The sequence below is a fragment of the Schistocerca gregaria genome, chromosome 4, assembly GCF_023897955.1.
Source record: "Schistocerca gregaria isolate iqSchGreg1 chromosome 4, iqSchGreg1.2, whole genome shotgun sequence".
Classification (NCBI taxonomy): domain Eukaryota; kingdom Metazoa; phylum Arthropoda; class Insecta; order Orthoptera; family Acrididae; genus Schistocerca; species Schistocerca gregaria.
In genome coordinates this window covers 100,738,444-100,757,288 of record NC_064923.1, presented here as the reverse complement: position 1 = coordinate 100,757,288, position 18,845 = coordinate 100,738,444, and the positions used below count along the sequence as shown (strand labels likewise).

The 18,845-nt window shown below is 41.5% G+C and overlaps 1 protein-coding gene across 1 annotated transcript in view; it reads right to left on the bottom strand.

The window, feature by feature from the left end:
* Positions 1-18,845, bottom strand: part of LOC126267620 (serine/arginine repetitive matrix protein 1-like) — a 100,816-nt gene that overhangs the window by 68,250 nt on the left and 13,721 nt on the right. Inside the window, exon 2 of the mRNA XM_049972918.1 lies at positions 12,173-12,356. Within this exon, the coding sequence (XP_049828875.1) occupies positions 12,173-12,356 (184 nt within the window). The remainder of the gene's footprint in view (positions 1-12,172; positions 12,357-18,845) is intronic.

Below are 18,845 nucleotides of genomic sequence, written 5' to 3'. Positions count from 1 at the left end.
CGCTGGGCGATATGCCAGTATGGCTATGACGAACACACGCTTCCCATGTGCGTTCACCGCTATGTCGCCAAACACGGATGCGACCATCATGATGCTGTATACAGAACCTGGATTCATCCGAAAAAATGACGTTTTGCCATTTGATGTACTCAGTTTCGGCGTTGAATACACCATCGCAGCGTCAAGGTTAACCGTAGCCATGGTCTCCGAGCTGATAGTCCATGCTGTTGCAAACGTCGCGGAACTGTTCGTGTAGAGGGTTGTTGTCTTGCAAACGTCCCCATCTGTTGACTCAGGGATCGAGACGTGGCTGCACGATAGCCCTGCGGATAAGATGCCTGTCACCTCGACTGCTAGTGATACGAGGCCGTTGGGATCAAGCACGGCGTTCCGTATTACGCTCCTGAACCCACCGATTCCATATTCTGCTAACAGTCATTGGATCTCGACCAACGCGAGCAGCAATGTCGCGATACGATAAACCGCAATCGCGGTAGGCTACAACCCGACCTTTATCAATGTCGGAAACGTGATGGTACGCATTTCTCCTGCTTACACGAGGCATCACAACAACGTTTCACCAGGCAGCGCCGGTCAACTGCTGTTTGTGTATGAGAAATCGGTTGGAAACTTTCCTCATATGGGCACGTTGTAGGTGTCGCCATCGGGGCCAACCTTGTGTGAATACTCTGAAAAGGTAATCATTTGCACATCACAGCATCTTCTTCCTATCGGTTAAATTTCGCGTCTGTGGCACGTCATCTTCGTGGTGTAGAAATTTTGATGGTCAGTAGCGTACCTATAATCTATTGGCCTAATGAATTAATGACATTAATTTTTTAAACAATGTAGTTTTGTGGCTGAAACATAATCAAACCTTACTTGTTTACAGGAATACTTCATTTTACCTCTCAGGTGTAGCTATCCCCAGGTTGGGAATCACTGTCTAGTTCCTATGTTTCTTGCTGATAGCAGCTGTAATTTGAGTGGTGTGCATATTTCGATATTGGCTACTCTACACACTATAAAAGATTCAGAATGTGCGTGACAACAGCTGGGTATCCGTCCTTGTTAGATGTTCCATTTGAAGGCTCTAAAAACTTCATATAGGGTGAATGAGGGTAGTTGAGTCATACGGAATATCATTGTTTTCAGTTCTGCTCTGTCGATGCGTACGCCAGTGAAGGCTGTAGCAGTGGCGTAGACGTACATTGTTCAGTGTTCTGAGACAAGGTGATTAAGTCGTTCGTTTGTCAAGGGCTATAGTATAGGAATGACGAATCTGACTGAGAAGTTTTGTCAAAGTCGATTGATCTCAAGTAAAGTGGCAATTCACAGCCATTGTACCGTTTTATAGCTTATTTCACGATATTTTCTGTTATATTGTTTCAGACTCGGACCATGCGAAACTTATATCCTCTTTCGACTTCTAAGAAAGTCGTCATCAGATGCTGTGAAAGGCACAAGAGTGACATTAAAATACGAAGTAACTAAATAACAAACTACAGAGAATTTCTACGTAGGGTCCTGCAGTTATAAGCACTTGAATGTGTTATGTAGTAACGTTTGAAAATGCTGCCTGTAGCACTTGGGTAAAAGAACAAATACAGTTGAACACGAACAGGGGAGCAGTGACAATGTAAATATATACGTATTGCGCTCTGGTGGAACTGAACGCCAGAGTTAACTGCGTAATAGCATAAAACTTCTAACTCGTAAATGACAGATCCGTACCCAAAGACTGGAAAGTTGCACAGGTCACACCAATATTCAAGATAAGCAGTAGAAGTAATCCAGTAAATTACAGGCCCATATCGTTAACGTTAATATGCAGCAGGATTTTAGAACATATGTAGTGTTCGAACATTATAAATTACCTAGAAGGAAACGGTCTATTGACACACAGTCAACATGAGTTTAGAAAACATCGTTGCTGTGAAACACAATTAGCTCTTTATTCACATGAAGTGCTGAGTGCTATTGACAAGGGATTTCAGATCGATTCCGTATTTCTGGATTTCCAGAAGGCTTTTGACACTGCACCACACAAGGGGCTCGTAGTAAAATTGCGTGCTTATAGCATATCATCTCAGTTATGTGACTGGATTTGCGGTTTCCTGTCGGAGAGGTCACGGTCCGTAGTAAATGAGGGAAAGTCATAGAGTAAAACAGAAGTGATTTCAGGCGTTCCCCAAGTTAGTGTTATAGGCCCTTGGCTGTTCCTTATCTATATAAATGATTTGGGAGACAATCTGAGCAGCTGTCTTCGGTTGTTTGCAGATGACGCTGTCGTTTATCGATTAATAAAGTCATCAGAAAATCAAAACAAACTGCAAAACGATTTAGAAAAAATATCTCAATGGTGCGAAAAGTGGCAGTTGACCCCAAATAACGAAAAGTGTGAGGTCATCCACATGAGTACTAAAAGGAACTCGTTAAACTTCGGTTACACGATAAATCAGTCTAATCTAAAAGCAGTAAATTCAGCTAAATACCTAGGTATTAGAATTACGAACAACTTAAATTGGAAAGAACGCATAGAAAATGTAATGGGGAAGGCTAACCAAAATGGCTGCCTTTTATTGGCAGAACTCTTGGAAAAAGATCTACTAAGGAGACTGCCTACACTACTCTTGTCCGTCCTTTTTTGCAGTACTCCTGCTCGATCTGGGACCCTTACCGGATAGGCTTAACGGAGTAGATCGAGAAAGTTCAAAGAAGACCAGCTCGTTTTGTATTATCCCGAAATAGAGAAGGGAATTTCACTGACGTGATACAGGATTTAGAGTGGACATCATTAAAAGAAAGGCGTTTTTCGTTGCTGCGGAATCTTCTCTCGAAATTCCAATCACCACTTTCTCCTTCGAATGCGAAAATATTTTGCTGACACCGACCTACATAGAAAGGCTAACCATTATAAAATAAGCGAAATCAGAGCTCGAACGGAAAGACGCCGGCGTTCGTTCTTTCTGCGCGCTATACGAGGTTGGAATAATAGAAATTGTGAAGGTGGTTCGATGAAGCCTCTGCCAGGCACTTAAATGTGATTTGTAGAGTATCCATGTAGATGTAGATGTAGACATGATGTTAAAATGTCCACACTATAAAATTGATTGCAAGGTATAGTCTTCTCGAAGTTGAAAGTAGTGAACGTTATATATGTACTGGTGCAGGTATACTACAGTTAATCCCACCAGTACAAAAAGTTTCAAACTGGGTTAGTAAGAAATAAAGAGGAGTTAAGTTGGTGGTTTTAATGCCTGAGCTGTTCTACTCGGCCTCTCCCCAATAGAATGCAAAACACAGAACTTTACACAAGCATGTGAAACTATGAGACAAATCCTTCTTTGGGATGTTGTTGAACTCGAGCACCACATTGCCTTGAATGTTGTTATCTCGTTGAAGCATTGCCCCTTCGTGTGAGTTACTGCACTTTATCATTTTGTGACTGGTTCGTATTGATAACGGAAAGTTCGTGATGTGTACTGATTTTTTCCACAGAATAATTGCACCCGATTTGCACTGAAACCATCACGAGGCAGGTGTCCATGTGTCGCCGTTTTTGTTCGAGAGTGAAGGTGTGAGGGTCAAATTTTGCACACCCTTCCCTCTTCTTCAAAACATTGTGCAGTCTGTCAGGAACACTTTATTTATGGATGTTACTTCATCGTCACTTGAGACACAACTACGTTGGTAAACTACGGTCCGACTGCTTTACACAGTCTATTCCCAACTGAGTGATCGAATACACATCTATTGTTTACAGTTGTTAGTTCAAGCTTTCACCGTGGTTACCTCGCCGACGTCACTTCTACTCCAGGAATAAAAGTGTCTCTGAACTTTTTCGCCGGAGATGTATAGCAGGAGTGGCACCCACATAATGACGCAATCCGCTAGTAGCAAACAAATTGCCTGCTGTAGCTTATCCATTTTGTTATTTGTTTTCCTAATTTATCACGTCCGTGACAGTTCACGCACTGACAGTTTCCCCCTTCGGACAGTTACTCCGGCATCGCAGAGGCTATCAGCGATAAGGCTGATAACCGCGCGAATTTGTGTGGCAAGACATCGACAGAAATTTTAACGCGACGCTTCTCGAACCTCTGTGGTAACGTTACGGTTTTGAGGTAAAGAAAATTCCGGAAGCATCCGGTCAGGGTGAACTCAGCTATGGGATGGCCAGCACTTAAATTTCAAGTAGCATATTGCTTTCATAGCTCAGGTCTCAGAGGTGGACGCTGCACATCACGGACCTGTGTTGTTCTCACATTTCCTGTGTTCAGGACACATTCTCTTGGGAAATGACTTAAACTGACATGTTGTTTCTTAATCCGGAAATAAGAGTACGTTTAAGCCAATCACCAAAATCTAGTACTGCAGCAGTCGGAGTTGACAAGGTGTTTGGGTATACGAGAGCCCGTAAATATAAACTACTTTAAAAAAAATTTTAAATCAAAAATTCATTTCTAAAATTCCTTCCATTACGGAAAATCGCTACGTACACCCTCCGCAAAGGAGGTTAGAGTAACGCAACGGTCCAGTTAGAGTTGAATAGTGCGTGCTGGTGAACAGGGCGGTATGTGGCCTCTATAAATTGACAAGGAACCCCTAGAGTAGCGAGGTCAAAATTTCAATCTTTATTATTGCTGATTTGAAAGTGTTGTGTTAATCATTATGACAGGAAAAATCTAGCTGCTAATGATTCACTCTGTGTATCAGGAGGCCGACAGAAAATAATCGTTTGAGAGGAACAGAGATCAACCTTCTATGAGATGTATGTAGTACACTTCACAAAATGGACATCATAAACATTCAAGAATTGATCACAACAAACCATCACCTTGCACTATGAACACCGAATGAAAAATGACAAGTCACAGTGATCACAAAGGTTCGCACCATCAAGATCGAAGGAGAACGCCTTGAGAGTTGTAAGCCGAGCGGGAATTTCAGCTAGCAATCCACTCTTAAAGAATGCATGCACAATCATACTTGTGCGATAATTATGTTTTATAGGCACGGAAAAAACAAACATCCAGAGGCTAAATTTGTCCACTGGATCCAGGTGGTATGAACTGCAATGTCACAAACTTTTCAAGTGGGATAGTTTGCAATGAAGGCTTATGACTTCTATACGCGGAACAGGAAACAAGCAAAAGCAAGTTATTTCGGCCAAAAAACTATAGTTGTAGTCATCTTACGCCCATTTTCGCACTATTGCTCGTTGTGACGTGAATATTCACTATTCTCCTTGCAAGATCACCCACACGAGAAAGAATCGTAAGCGGCGCAACACCTCCAACTTCCCTCAGCACAATAAATAACTTTCCAGCGAACTTACAGTCCAGATTAACAAAAAAATGGTTCAAATGGCTCTGGGCACTATGGGACTTAACGTCTTAGGTCATCAGTCCCCTAGAACTTAGAACTACTTAAACCTAACTAACCTAAGGACATCACACACATCCATGCCCGTGGCAGGATTCGAACCTGCGACCGTAGCGGTCGCGCGGTTCCAGACCGTAGCGCCTAGAACCGCTCGGCCACTCTGGCCGGCCCAGATTAACAGTCGGCATAATTGTATACGAATGCCTTCAGGTGTTGATGTTAGTCGATCTTGATACAACTCTCTTGGTACCTCTAATTTCCAGGGTTCCTTTCATACACATTTCCGCTTCAAATCCCTATTGGTCGAAAAACAAACTCCTTACTTAAAGATGGGATAAGTTTTTTTTATCTCATCTACAAATTTTGGGGCCGATTTGAAAGTTTACCGTGCATCGTCAAGTGGGCGATTTGTTTGAAATTTCATTATCTTACGTCTTCCAATTCTGTAGCACCGTTTAAAGTATGCAACCACCTACTGCTTCCCCTGCAATCATTGTAATCTACGTCACGCGCAGTTTGATGAGCATAAAGTAATATATCACTGTCATGCACATCTTCTAAACTGCATCGAGCATCCTTGGAATACACAAACACCAGTTTTTGTAACAAGTTTACCTTGTCCTGCCTTGAATATCTCTACGTTTTCTTTTGCGCCTTGCAGTCGTATTGCTGCGGACTTATGGGGAAACCTATTTATAACTGTTTTGTTTTGCTATGCTGCGGATGGCCTTCCGTGTACGTAATTATGTTTAACACCCGATCCTTGGACAACGATTGTCCTTTATTACACTGAAGCGCCAAAGAAACTAGCATAGGCATGCTTATTCAAATACAGAGATATGTAAACAGACAGAATGCGGCGCTGCGATCGGCAACGCCTATATAAGACAAAAAGTATCTGGCACAGTTGTTACATCGGTTAGTGCTGCTGCAATGGCACGTCATCAAGATTTAAGATCCAGATCCTTTCCATGAGCTGTTGCACTCCCCAGTGTTCTTATCATTTCATTCATTTCATTGAAAGTAAGTATGACAACGTAGCAATTTCCGTTTTGGAAAGCAAGACTCTGTAAGTATTGCACTTGTTAACACATGTTGTTTTTAAGCATATGTTTAGCTTTATACCAAGTAATACCCATTTATGGCTCTCACGAATCTCAGTTTTTAAGGAGTTACGCTTTTTTATGAGGCTCGGAAATCACTTACTGCATAGTCGCTTAGCTTCTTTTTTCCCTAAAAATTTGACGAATATCATCGACGAACGATGTCAGTGTTACTGTCACGACGAAAAGCGGTGGAGAGACGATATCAGGGTTGCTGATATACCAGTGTGGTGGGAGGCGCTGTAGGTCGCTTCTTAGAAGCGTACAAAACACCGTTCATCAGAGAAAGTACTGTATTAGAAGAAGGCGTAAAGAAGAAGGAAACCTCGATGCCGGCAACAGCTGCGAACGGCTGCGCGATCCTGGATAGATATGAAAATGACGATGTGTGAAGAGAAGGTAACACTTTGAAAGCGGAACATAGGGTGAAGGCAATAAAGTAATATGTCGTTAACACCTGAATAGAATGCAAAAGAAAGGATACCAAAAATATGCCAAATGGTGCCACACACATGTAGACGAATAAATGGCTGGCAACAACTTCCTCTGTAATTGCAACAGGCGGGTCGCCTAATCACTGAAAGAAGAACAAGAAGAGGAAGAAGAAGAATCAAATGTTTTCCATTCTGATTACAAGCGTTGTGTTTAGCGTATTTTCTATTCCCTTTGAAGAAAAAAAGTACGTTATAGAAAAAAACTTAGATTAAATATGGATTCAGTGGTAAAAAAAGTCGAAAAAAGAATGATCCTGTGGCATTGTTGGCCGGGAGGACCCACTCGTGGAAGTTCGACCGCCGTAGTGCAAGTCCTTTTTAGTTGGCGCTACATCGGCGACTTGCGCGTCAATGAGGATGAAATGACGATGACACAACACCCATTCATCACGAGGTAGAGAAAATCCTTGACACCGCCGGTAATCGAACCTGGGACCGCGTGCGCAGGAAGCGAGAACGCTACCACAAGACCACAAGCTGCGGACAAAGTCAAAAAAATTAAGAGATTACCTTGTAAGATTCCTGCTAGAGTTTAAAGACGGATTACCTATGAAAATAAGCTCACGTATGACCTGAATTATGAGAAATGGCCCATTAAATAAAATGTTTAGAGCCATGACTCAAATTAATAGATCGATTTGACTGGAAAGATTTTGTAGAAAATCACATAGATAGAGGAAACTTAAACGATTTAAAAAACGAAATTGAATTTGAGTGAACATGAGCAGTTGCACAGAATATCTCAGCAAACATAAAGACGTGTAAACCAATGTTTCTTACAGCCCAGTGTAGTGCAACAGGCATGTTCAGGCATTCTCATAGAACAAGGCTTCAAATAACCGAATTTTCTGTACAATAAATACCAATGAGCACCATTTCCACTGAATCTCATGTAAAGAAATGTGAAACATAATATTCGCGTTATTACTACTCTTGTTGGTATCAACTGCAGTAAGATACCTCTAAAGTTCCAATCAACCGCAAAAGGCAAATAGCGGGTTTCACATCAAAGAAACGTGTTCCAATTGCTGAGTGCAAGTCGCCATGATCCATCTAAACAAGAAAATGACTGACAAACAGTATTTTGATATAAACCCATACTACTGACTCCCAGAAAGTAATTTAGTCACAAATCGCAAACTATTGACAAAGGTTCATTGGTGGGGAGTGTAACGAAACTGATCGGATGAGTTAACAGCTAACAGATCCTGTACCGAGACTCTAAACATACCTTCTCACGAAAAGACAAAGAGCGAATGAGACATGCTTCCAAAACATCACCATGAGAATCAGGAAAAAACAGTTACGCACGAACCAGGCGTTCGTTGTGAATGATTGACAAAATCTTGTTACAAGCGTGTTCAGCTTGCACCTAGCCAAGCTGCACACCACCATCTCACCATACAGCGGAACAGCAGGCAGCGTCATCGCATTCAAAACCACGACAGCTTTCCCAGCGAGTCTGATTGTGAGCTGATTAGCTGGCACAGCAACAACTCAAAGAATACTTCCCGAGTACCTCACAGACTCACCCAAAGGTAGCTAAGCTGTTCGGAATCGTTATTAGCTACAGAACTGTGTTTTTGCAGTAAGCCTGCCGTAACAAAATAATCGATTGTTAAACCAACAAATAAAATACTGAAAGGTGCAATGTAACAGGCAACTATCAATCTGCTGTGTTAAATCATCGCTTTCCTTACTCGCTTCAGTATATTGTGGTTGTAAGACTAGTTTTACTCCGGAATCAGTTCCTTTCTAACACTATGTAACTTCGCACCAGGGTACTACTTAAACTGATGTCTTCTCTGAATTATCACAACAAACTGTAATATAGGGGAAAGGTACAAATATGGAATGGGGGTAGTACTATGAAATACTATGGCTTCTAACCTTGTAAGTACTGTACTCTGGTGAGACACTTGAAAACTACGCCCAACAACTGTAGACTCCTTTGGGATGCATTGGTATTGCAGTTGGCTGCCACTGCGAGTGAATGAGGCTATTTTAATGAATTCATACGAGCTTAGTTGTGACAGATTGGTGGTTTCCAATTTCATTCCTGTGAATTACTAATATATATTCTAAACAGGGGCTAAGTTACTACATTAAGTCGTAAAGTGCCATATTTTATTTTCGTTTGTGAATTTCAAGAAGACTGTGTGACTAAGAAGGAATACTAGTATTCCGTATTTGTTTCGTACTTTCACAACCAGTTTCTTTTATAGGTACTACATTAAGCCGCAAAATGACGTATTTGTTGCCTATTTAAATTTAGTTATCGATTTTATTTTATTTTGTTAATTTCAAGATGGCTGTGTGACTAGGAAGGGGTACTAGTATTCCATATTTGTTTCGTACTTTCACAACCAGTTTCATTTGTAGGCACTGCCTCAGAAATGACTTCACTAGCTCGAAAGAAGTGGGATGAGTCTGGTACGCAAACAGCAGTTAAAAAAGGCTAGAGAATGATTAAGCCACTAAGACCGAACTTGGGCGAAAAACTGTGCTATCTAACAACAGGTGATTAAATATAGCATGACAATCGAAACTAATGTTTTTGGACTTATCCGAAAGGATTTTCAACAAATGGCATTTCAGATTGCCAAAGCCAGTAATACCCAGAATCCATTTTTCGGTAACCAGGCTGGAAGAGGGTGGTTACACTTTTTCTTGAAGCGGCACAAAAAGAATATTTCGATTCGAAAATCTACAGCAACCTCATTTAATGGATCTCTAGGTTTCACAAGAGAAAAAAATGTGACAATATTTAATAATTGAAAATGATGTATTGTTACATTTTATACTGTTTACTTTGACAACGAATTATTTGGTTCTCCATTATTTGTTTTAACTTTAACAAACTTGAAACGAATGCACTGTTCCATATTTGTACCTCAAAATCTGAAGAGCCTAAAATGTCAAACTTCGTGTTACGTCTTATTTACAAATGTTCCTAACGTAGTACGTATTTGAAAATGTAGGAAGCATCAAAGCTACGGACATTTGTTCAAATGTGTGTGAATTCCTTAAGGGACCAAACTGCTGAGTTCATCGGTTCCTAGACTTACACGCTAGTTAAACAACTTACACTAACTTATGCTAAGAACGACACACACACTGATGCCCGAGGGCGGACTCGAACCTCCGGCGGCACGGATATTTTGCCTGCTTAATGTGAAAAACTCAGAAATATTTGAGCGAAAAATAAAATGGTATTCCATATTTGTACAACTTCCTCTACCATTTAAAGTCTTGAGATGGCTGTGTTAACCCTTTCCGAAGGCCGATATAGACAAGCGTAATCAAAAATATTTTTTTCGGTGGCGTGTTTACTTCATCTACATCTACATTTATACTCCGCAAGCCACCCAACGGTGTGTGGCGGAGGATCCTCTACGTACCACTGTTATTACCTCCATTTCCTGTTCCAGTCGCGTATGGTTCGTAGGAAGAACGACTGTCAGAAAGCCTCCATGCGCGCTCGAATCTCTCTAATTTTACATTCGTGATCTCCTCGGGAGGTATATGTAGGGGGGAGCAATATATTCGATACCTCATCCACAAACGCACCCTCTCGAAACCTGGACAGCAAGCTACATCGCGATGCAGAGCGCCTCTCTTGCACAGTCTGCCACTTGAGTTTGCTAAACATCTCCGTAACGCTGTCACGCTTACCAAATAACCCTGTGACGAAAAACGCGCCGCTCGTCTTCGGATCTTCTCTATCTCCTCCGTCAACCCGACCTGGTACGGATCACACTCTGATGAGCAATACTCGAGTATAGGTAGAACGAGTATTTTGTAAGCCACCTCCTTTGTTGATGGACTGCATTTTCTAAAGACTCTCCCAATGAATCTCAACTTGGCACCCGTCTTACCAACAATTAATTTTATATGATCATTCCACTTCAAATCGTTCCGCGCACATACTCTCAGATATTTTACAGAAGTAACTGCTACCAGTGTTTGTTCCGCTATCATATAATCATACAATAAAGGATCCTTCTTTCTATGCATTCGCAATACACTACATCTGTCTATGTTAAGGGTCAGTTGCCACTCCCTGCACCAAGTGCCTATCCGCTGGAGATATTCCTGCATTTCGCTGCAATTTTCTAATGCTGCAACTTCTCTATATACTACAGCATCATTCGCGAAAAGCCGCATGGAACTTCCGACACTACCTAGTAGGTCATTTATATATATTGTGAAAGGCAATATGGCATAACACTCCCCTGTGGCACGCCAGAGGTTACTCTAACGTCTGTAGACGTCTCTCCATTGAGAACAACATGCTGTGTTCTGTTTGCTAAAAACTCTTCAATCCAGCCACACAGCTGGTTCAAAAAAATGGTTCAAATGGCTCTGAGTACTATGGGACTTAACAGCTGTGGTAATCAGTCCCCTAGAACTTAGAACTACTTAAACCTAACTAACCTAAGGACATCACACACATCCATGCCCGAGGCAGGATTTGAACCTGCGACCGTAGCAGTCGCGCGGTTCCGGACTGTGCGCCTAGAACCGAGAGACCACCGCGGCCGGCCACACAGCTGGTCTGATAATCCGTAGGCTCTTACTTTGTTTATCAGGCGACAGTGTGTAATTGTATCGAAGGCCTTCCGGAAGTCAAGGAAAATGGCATCTACCTGGGAGCCTGTATGTAATATTTTCTGGGTCTCATGAAGAAATAAAGCGAGTTGGGTCTCACACGATCGCTGCTTCCGGAATCCATTTTGATTCCTATAGAGTAGATTCTGGGTTTCCAGAAATGACATGATACGCGAGCGAAAAACATGTTCTAAAATTCTACAACAGATTGATGTCAGAGATATAGGTCTATAGTTTTGCACATCTGCTCGACGACTCTTCTTGAAGACTGGGCTACCTGTGCTCTTTTCCAATCGTTTGGAACCATCCGTTCCTCTAGAGACTTGCGGTACACGGCTGTTAGAAGGAGGGCAAGTTCGTACTCTGCGTACTGTGTGTACTTGAAGAACTGTAAGTGGTAACGAAGAGAGTACATTGCTTATGACGTATCTTATAGCGAATATTTGTAGATAAGAAAATTGAAGCACGATACGAATGCCGATATCACGAAACTAACAGATGGCACACGCTACACGACTGAGGTAAACAAGCTTCCAAATCCAGTGTGTAGGTGGAGACGTTGGCAGAGCGACTCACCAGCATGACGGGCGACATGGCTGCCGTGTGCACTGTGGGCGTCGCGCCGCCCCGATCTCCACTGTATATATAGGCACGTGCGGGCCGGATGTGGGGCGCGCTTTCTTCTGGAGGCCTCGGCGGTCCGGCGGCGCGGAGTGCAGCTGCCGCAGCGGCTTCTGGCTGCGCGCCGCCTCTGCCGCCGCTTAAAGTCAACACGCAGCGGCCGGCCTACTCTGTGACGTCACTGGTGCAGCGAGAGAGGGGCAGGCTGTCTGTAGGTTGCTGGCCCCACGCGGAATTTTGCTAAAGGCAGACACCGGGCATACTGGCCGATGGCACGTCTGCGTATTACAGAACCGTCCCTCTTTCTTCTTTTCGTTAGCTTTTACCCCGTCCAGATTAGGGCCCCGCTGTACACAAATTTTGGTAAATTTATTTTATTAAACTGCGCGGCCGAGACAGCTTCCAGCCACCGTAGTCGTCAACAATCAAAGGCAGGAATGTTGTCTGCACCACTTGTCCGTATTTGCGTGAACTTTCTTCTTTGTGTGATCGCATTTCAACTGATTGTGTATCGTGTTTTCTGAGGCGGAAAGTGGGGACCAGCCCATCATTCACTTAAACGAGCGGGGCAAACTGCCTAGAAACCATAAAACGCTTGTCCTGCGTGCGAACCATGGTCTTTAAACCAACGGGACCATCGGGATTCCATCGTCGATCAATGGACACATGTCTGCTCTTGGCGTGAATCCGTTTTTGCTACACTAGGTCGCTGGTCGTCTCCACAAATGCCGTCATCAACTGCTCGAAACGTGCTGCGCGCCACGGAGGCAGGCTGTTGGGAGATTGTGCTGTGGGAGACATTCTCCGGCGCTTGCATGGGAGCCGTGGTAGTAATCGAAGACACGTCGACAGCTGTGAACCAGCTGCATCCCTTCATGCTTGATGTCTTACCCGACGGCGATGACATCTTTCAGCACTGTAACTGTCCGTGTCTCGGAGCCAGAACCGTGCTACACTGGTTTGAGGAGCATTATAGCCAACTCACATTGATGTCTCGGCGACCTGATTCAAATCCTGTAGAACCCATCTGTGTCGCTATAGGGCGCCATCACCACGTACGCAAATCAGAGGCTCGTTATGTACGCGAATTAAGTGACCCTTGGACAGACATTCAATGCCACATATCTCCATAAACCTACCAACAAACTGTCGGATCCCTGATACGCAGAATCAGTTATTTATTTGGTTCCAAAGACGGTCGAACAAGCCGCTAAGCAGGTGGTCATAATGTTTTGGCTCATCAGTATATACTTCACGTACCTTCATGAATATTTAACAATAACCTTCGTTTAGAGTATTCATAGGTTTAGAGAAAGGTTTCGACACAATATGCAGAAGGGTGTTTAATACTTAACATCAAATGTCGATAAATAAATAAATAACGAAAAGTGTGAGGTCATCCACATGAGTGCTCCAAGGAATTCGTTAAACTTCGCTTACACGATAAATCAGTCTAATCTAAAAGTCGTAAATTCAACTAAATACATAGGTATTATAACAACGAACAACTTAAATTGGAAGGAACATATAGAAAATGTTGTGGAGAAAGCTTTTGTTGGCAGGACTCTTGGAGAATGTTACAGATCTACTAAGGAGACTGTCTACACTACGCTTGTCCGTCCTCTTTTAGAATACTGCTGTACGGTGTGGGATCCTTACCAGATAGGACTGGCGGAGTACATCGAAAAAGTTCAAAGAAGGGCAGCACGTTTTGTATTATCGCGAAATGTGGGAGGGTGTGTCACAGCCATGATACAGGATTTGGGCTGGACATAATTAAAAGAAAGGCGTTTTTCGTTGAGACGGAATCTTCTCATGAAATTCCAATCACCAACTTTCTCCTTCGAATGCGAAAACATTTTGTTGACACCGACCTACATAATGAGAAACGATCACCACAATAAAATAAGGAAAATCAGAGCTCGTGCGGAAAGATATGTTCCTTCTTTCCGCGCGCTATACAAGATTGGAATAAGAGAGAATTGTGAAGGTGGTTCGATGAACCCTGTCAGGCATTTAAATGTAATTTGCAGAATATCCATGTAGATGTAGATGTAAGAATTTCCGTCTTAAAATTGTATATCCCTTCTTTTTCAGTTTTCTTGTTGGTGGGATCGCCCAGTAAATGTAAACAACAGAAAAATTCAGTTCAAGGAACCAACATTTGCAAGAACTGTAACTGTCTCCATAGTACGTATAAGAATACAGAGAGGTTAGGACTCATGTAAAGGCATTCGGGAAACCATTTTCCCTCGCTCGATTTACAAGAGGGAGAGGAAAGGGAATGACTAACAATGGTACAGAGTACCCTCCACCATGCACTGTACCATGAACCGTGGAGTACCTATGTGGATGTAAGAAATATGTACCTTATATGAAATTCGTTACGATATGTGTAATACTTGTGATTGCTGCCACAAATACGAATCAACTTCCAGGGTTAACCATCTGAAAAAACAGATTAGGAAAAATTGGTGAAATGGTTTGTGAAAAGAGTTGTCTAAAGGTAAGAAATAAAATAGATTGCAGAAATACCTGACGTTCCTTTGCATCATAGTAGAATTCATGTACTGCAACTGAGATACTCATACGTTAGTAACGCAAGGAGATCACGTTGTCAAATTCCATCAGACAAGAGTTCTATAATACACTTTAAAATTCTGGGCTTCTAAGTTGAACATTGAGCTTTAAATTCTCAATCGGCACCTCATTTTCAGTTCATTATTACGAGCGTCACTTGTAGGCACATCAACTGTTTCTCGAATCTATTTCGTTTCTTACTATCAAATAAATGATTTCACAAAACATTGACCAATTTGCAATTCTTTTTTGTTTCAAGTTTAATTCAGAAAGCATGAAATATAGCACCTTTATATATCAGTTGGTGTTCTATTATTATTTAGAGTATACAGATCAAGGAAAGGCTATGATTTGATGTTTTTTAACACTTCATTTACGTAGATAACAACGACTGTTGGTGAAATATTTTCATTTTCCATCAATTCACTAATTAATTTTTTCTGAATTACCCTGATTACTTTGACGTAATTTAACATTTTTTGTAAAACTATATATCATGCTGGTCAGTTGTATACCCCATTTGTAAAGGGGTTTGGCTATGAATGTTCGGACAATATCCATTCTGTAAGTTATAGGGAGCCTTGTTTTCGCTCCACTCAACAATTTGACCAAAAATAAGCTACTCCCAAGACAATCACAATGCATAAGGAGTAACACCTGTCGCAAATAACTTCAAGGTACACTTTGCAAACCGTCCCACATACAATATTGGTCGGTTTTCGATGTGCTACCGAGGTTACCTATGACACATGCAATACTTAACATAATATTTTTAATTTTCAGTATTCGTATGATAAAACGGTTTTGACACGATGTTTTTACGTTAATACTGCACAACTTTATTGTAGTGGCTTTGTAATATTTGAATTTTTGCAAATATATCTGATACTTTGCTGCAACATATTACAACAAGCTGTCCTTGATGACTTGCTTTTCCTGTGAGAAATTACTTAACGAACATGTTCAAATGTTAAATAAATAAGTACTTTTGTGGAATCATGCAATTCTTGTTGAACCGTTATTTCAAAAATGTTTAATTATTGGTAGGCATGGTAACGCAAAGATTTTCAGACCATTGTATATTGACAGACACACTCGTTCGACTATACTGCGAAAATATCGCCACTTTTCAGCGCTTAATCACATTGCAGTCTATATACATCGACACCTTATCTAAACAAATTTCTGGCTGCATGAATTCTGTTGCTTCACTTATTCGCAAAAAATCTAATATTGAGCACTGTTCGTATCCAGTTGTTAATAGATGGTTACTCGTTTAGTTTGTTATTCTCAAAACTGTATAACTACAGTGTGATGGTCGTACAAAGAAAGCGTTGCACTGTAGCGAAAGTCACCAAGTTTGTTCCCAGACGAATGAAGTTTTATTCATTTACTGCGCGAAAGGAGTTGTAAACCTTTTAGTACTTGCGGGTCACATTCTCAAAAGGTGAATATCTTCTGCCTCGCATGGCCTTCAAATTGTATCAACAGAAAAACTTCCTCCATAAGGTAAAAAAATGTGGGTTATTCTGAAGTTGTACAAAAATATATAGCTGTCCATTGATGATTCGGCTCTCATCTTCTTTTTTCCTTTTGTCAGAAACTATAGTCGAGAATATTTTACTATATTCCTACTTAAACTATCTGTACTGATGTAATCACTTCTCGTTGTAAGATTTCAGACATAATAGTAAACCTCACTATTTTGTGACTGCAGAGTAATTTGGAAGACACCACTACCCCAAGAATTAACACTTCTATAAGTTCGTATGTGTACAGGGCAAAACACCGGAAAAAATTAGACTCGGTCTTGCCTTTGCAATTGACAAAACTGAGATTTCTGCGCCGTGGTTTGATCGACAGTGTAAAGGTGGTTTCATTGAAACACGTGTATCGTGTTTGAAACACCGGATTGTTTCTAGCCGGACGTTTCGAAATATATTTTCCTGTCCAAAACACACAAAATCGCAGGTAGCTTTGTCCCGCATATCATGACGATAACAGAGATGGCTCTGCGTGCCACATGTAGCCCATCTCCCCAGGTTGGCCACCACTGCTGTAGAGTATGTGAAATTTATGCTAGCACAATTCCCTGATATAACATGTTGGACGTTTTATCTTGGTTAATAATTATCATGATCTGGTGTAGCTCTCTCTAGTAAGAGTGTAGTGCTCAAATGTGAAAAGAGAAGATCGTGGATGTGACATTGTCGTTTGGAACATGATTATTCGACCTAATTCCACTTGTTGGTGCAATTGGGCAAGGGGTGTTACCGATATTGCAGACGGGGCTAGCGGCACTCACATTTTTCTAACTGAGATGTCGTCCAGATGATTCCCCCCCCCCCCCCGCCCTCCCCCCCCCCACCCCCACCCCCCCCCCCAGCAATGAAGACGAGTATCTTGGAGAGCGCGTAGGGTAAGGGGAAATTCTAGCTCACACAGTGTCCTCGTGGACCTTAGCAGTCTATACCATAGAAGGGGCTCAATGTTGCTTTGGGTATGTCTTGTATTCTACGAACTTGTCTCGATAAACACCAGAGCTGTATAGTCATTTAGTTCACGGTTCTGCACCTCGAAATGTGTATTCTGCTCTGAAAACATACATCGGATCCTCTGTCCGTCCAAAAAGTTCCGAGGTTAATTTTATTCCTGACGTATAAGCAATGTCCTTGCAGCAGTTACGGAGGCAGCTTGAACTAACAACTGTAGACAAGAGATGTGCATTTAACCAGTTAATTCTGAACAGGCAGACAGTGCTAAGTACTGGATGTGCTACCGTAATGTGTCAATGCTGTTGTATCACAATTCGCGATGACCAATGTCGGTAAATCGTTAGAGACATCCTCCAGAATGATTTGAGGAAGAGGAAAATCTGTGCAAAGTTTGTGCTGTACGTCTTGGTTCCCAGACATAAACGACGCATAGATTTCTGTCAAGACTTGATTGAAATCCTAAACGCGGACATTTATTTTCTGGAAATAACCATCACGGGTGACGAAACTTGGTGTTTTTTTCTTAATACGAACTTCCCACTAACGACAGAGAGGAGAGATTCATATTAAGGGTCAAAGCTTTAACTAGGTAATCGACATGCAAGACAATGGGATGTAGCAAGTGAATGACATCCGAGTGATGGATTTTTCTGAATAATAAAAACCACTGTTTTACCGTTTCTATATTTTTCTATTAATTTAGTCTCTAAACCCTTTGGACTGATGGGGTAAGTCAAAGTAATCTATAGGGCAGAACGTTGAGTATGCAAATGTTTAAAAAAGGAAGAAATATTGCCTCCCAAAAAGTAATATATAAAAGGGTTTTATGGTGCAATATTTGTGGTTTACTTATTCTAGGATTGAAGACAACTGTGTAAGGTGTAATGTCTCAATATTAGAATTGAAATATACGTTTTTACACAATATTCAATGTGACGACATTAAAACAGTTCTCAGGATAACGCATCTCATCAACATCAAAAAAGTGAAATAATTCTAAACACCACAATATGGTACTTTAACTCTCAGAAAGAAAATTAATACTAAACACAACAATGTTAAAGTTTAACTAGAAGTTTCTTTACAAAATTGTTCCTCCACTTACATTATGATGTTGGTCCGATTCCGGCTCAAAGTTCGGCACTACTTTTAGGATGACAATCAAGTTTACAGTGGATGGTTAGTTATGTGACAAATTGACCAAAAGATTACCCAAGGTCGCCCGAGTTTACAGTGTACGCAAGCTGGTGAACCAACAAGTTTACGCATCTGCATGCAGTATTTATCTTAAGCTGCGATGAGCTGTCGTCTGCTAGACCATTCTCTTTCGCTGAAATTCCTATAAAACTAATTACACCTGTGCTGAATTTTTCAGCAGAAACTTTCCCTACGTTTCTCGTTAGATGAGAGAACATGTACTCATCCCTAGTCTTAGAATGTGGTGTTATACACGCACATGGCTGGAGCGGCGAGCATATTATAATGCCCTCTCAGTTCTCTCAAAAACAATTAACTAATTGGCTGGTTCGTTTCTCCACAGTTGGAGCTAAACG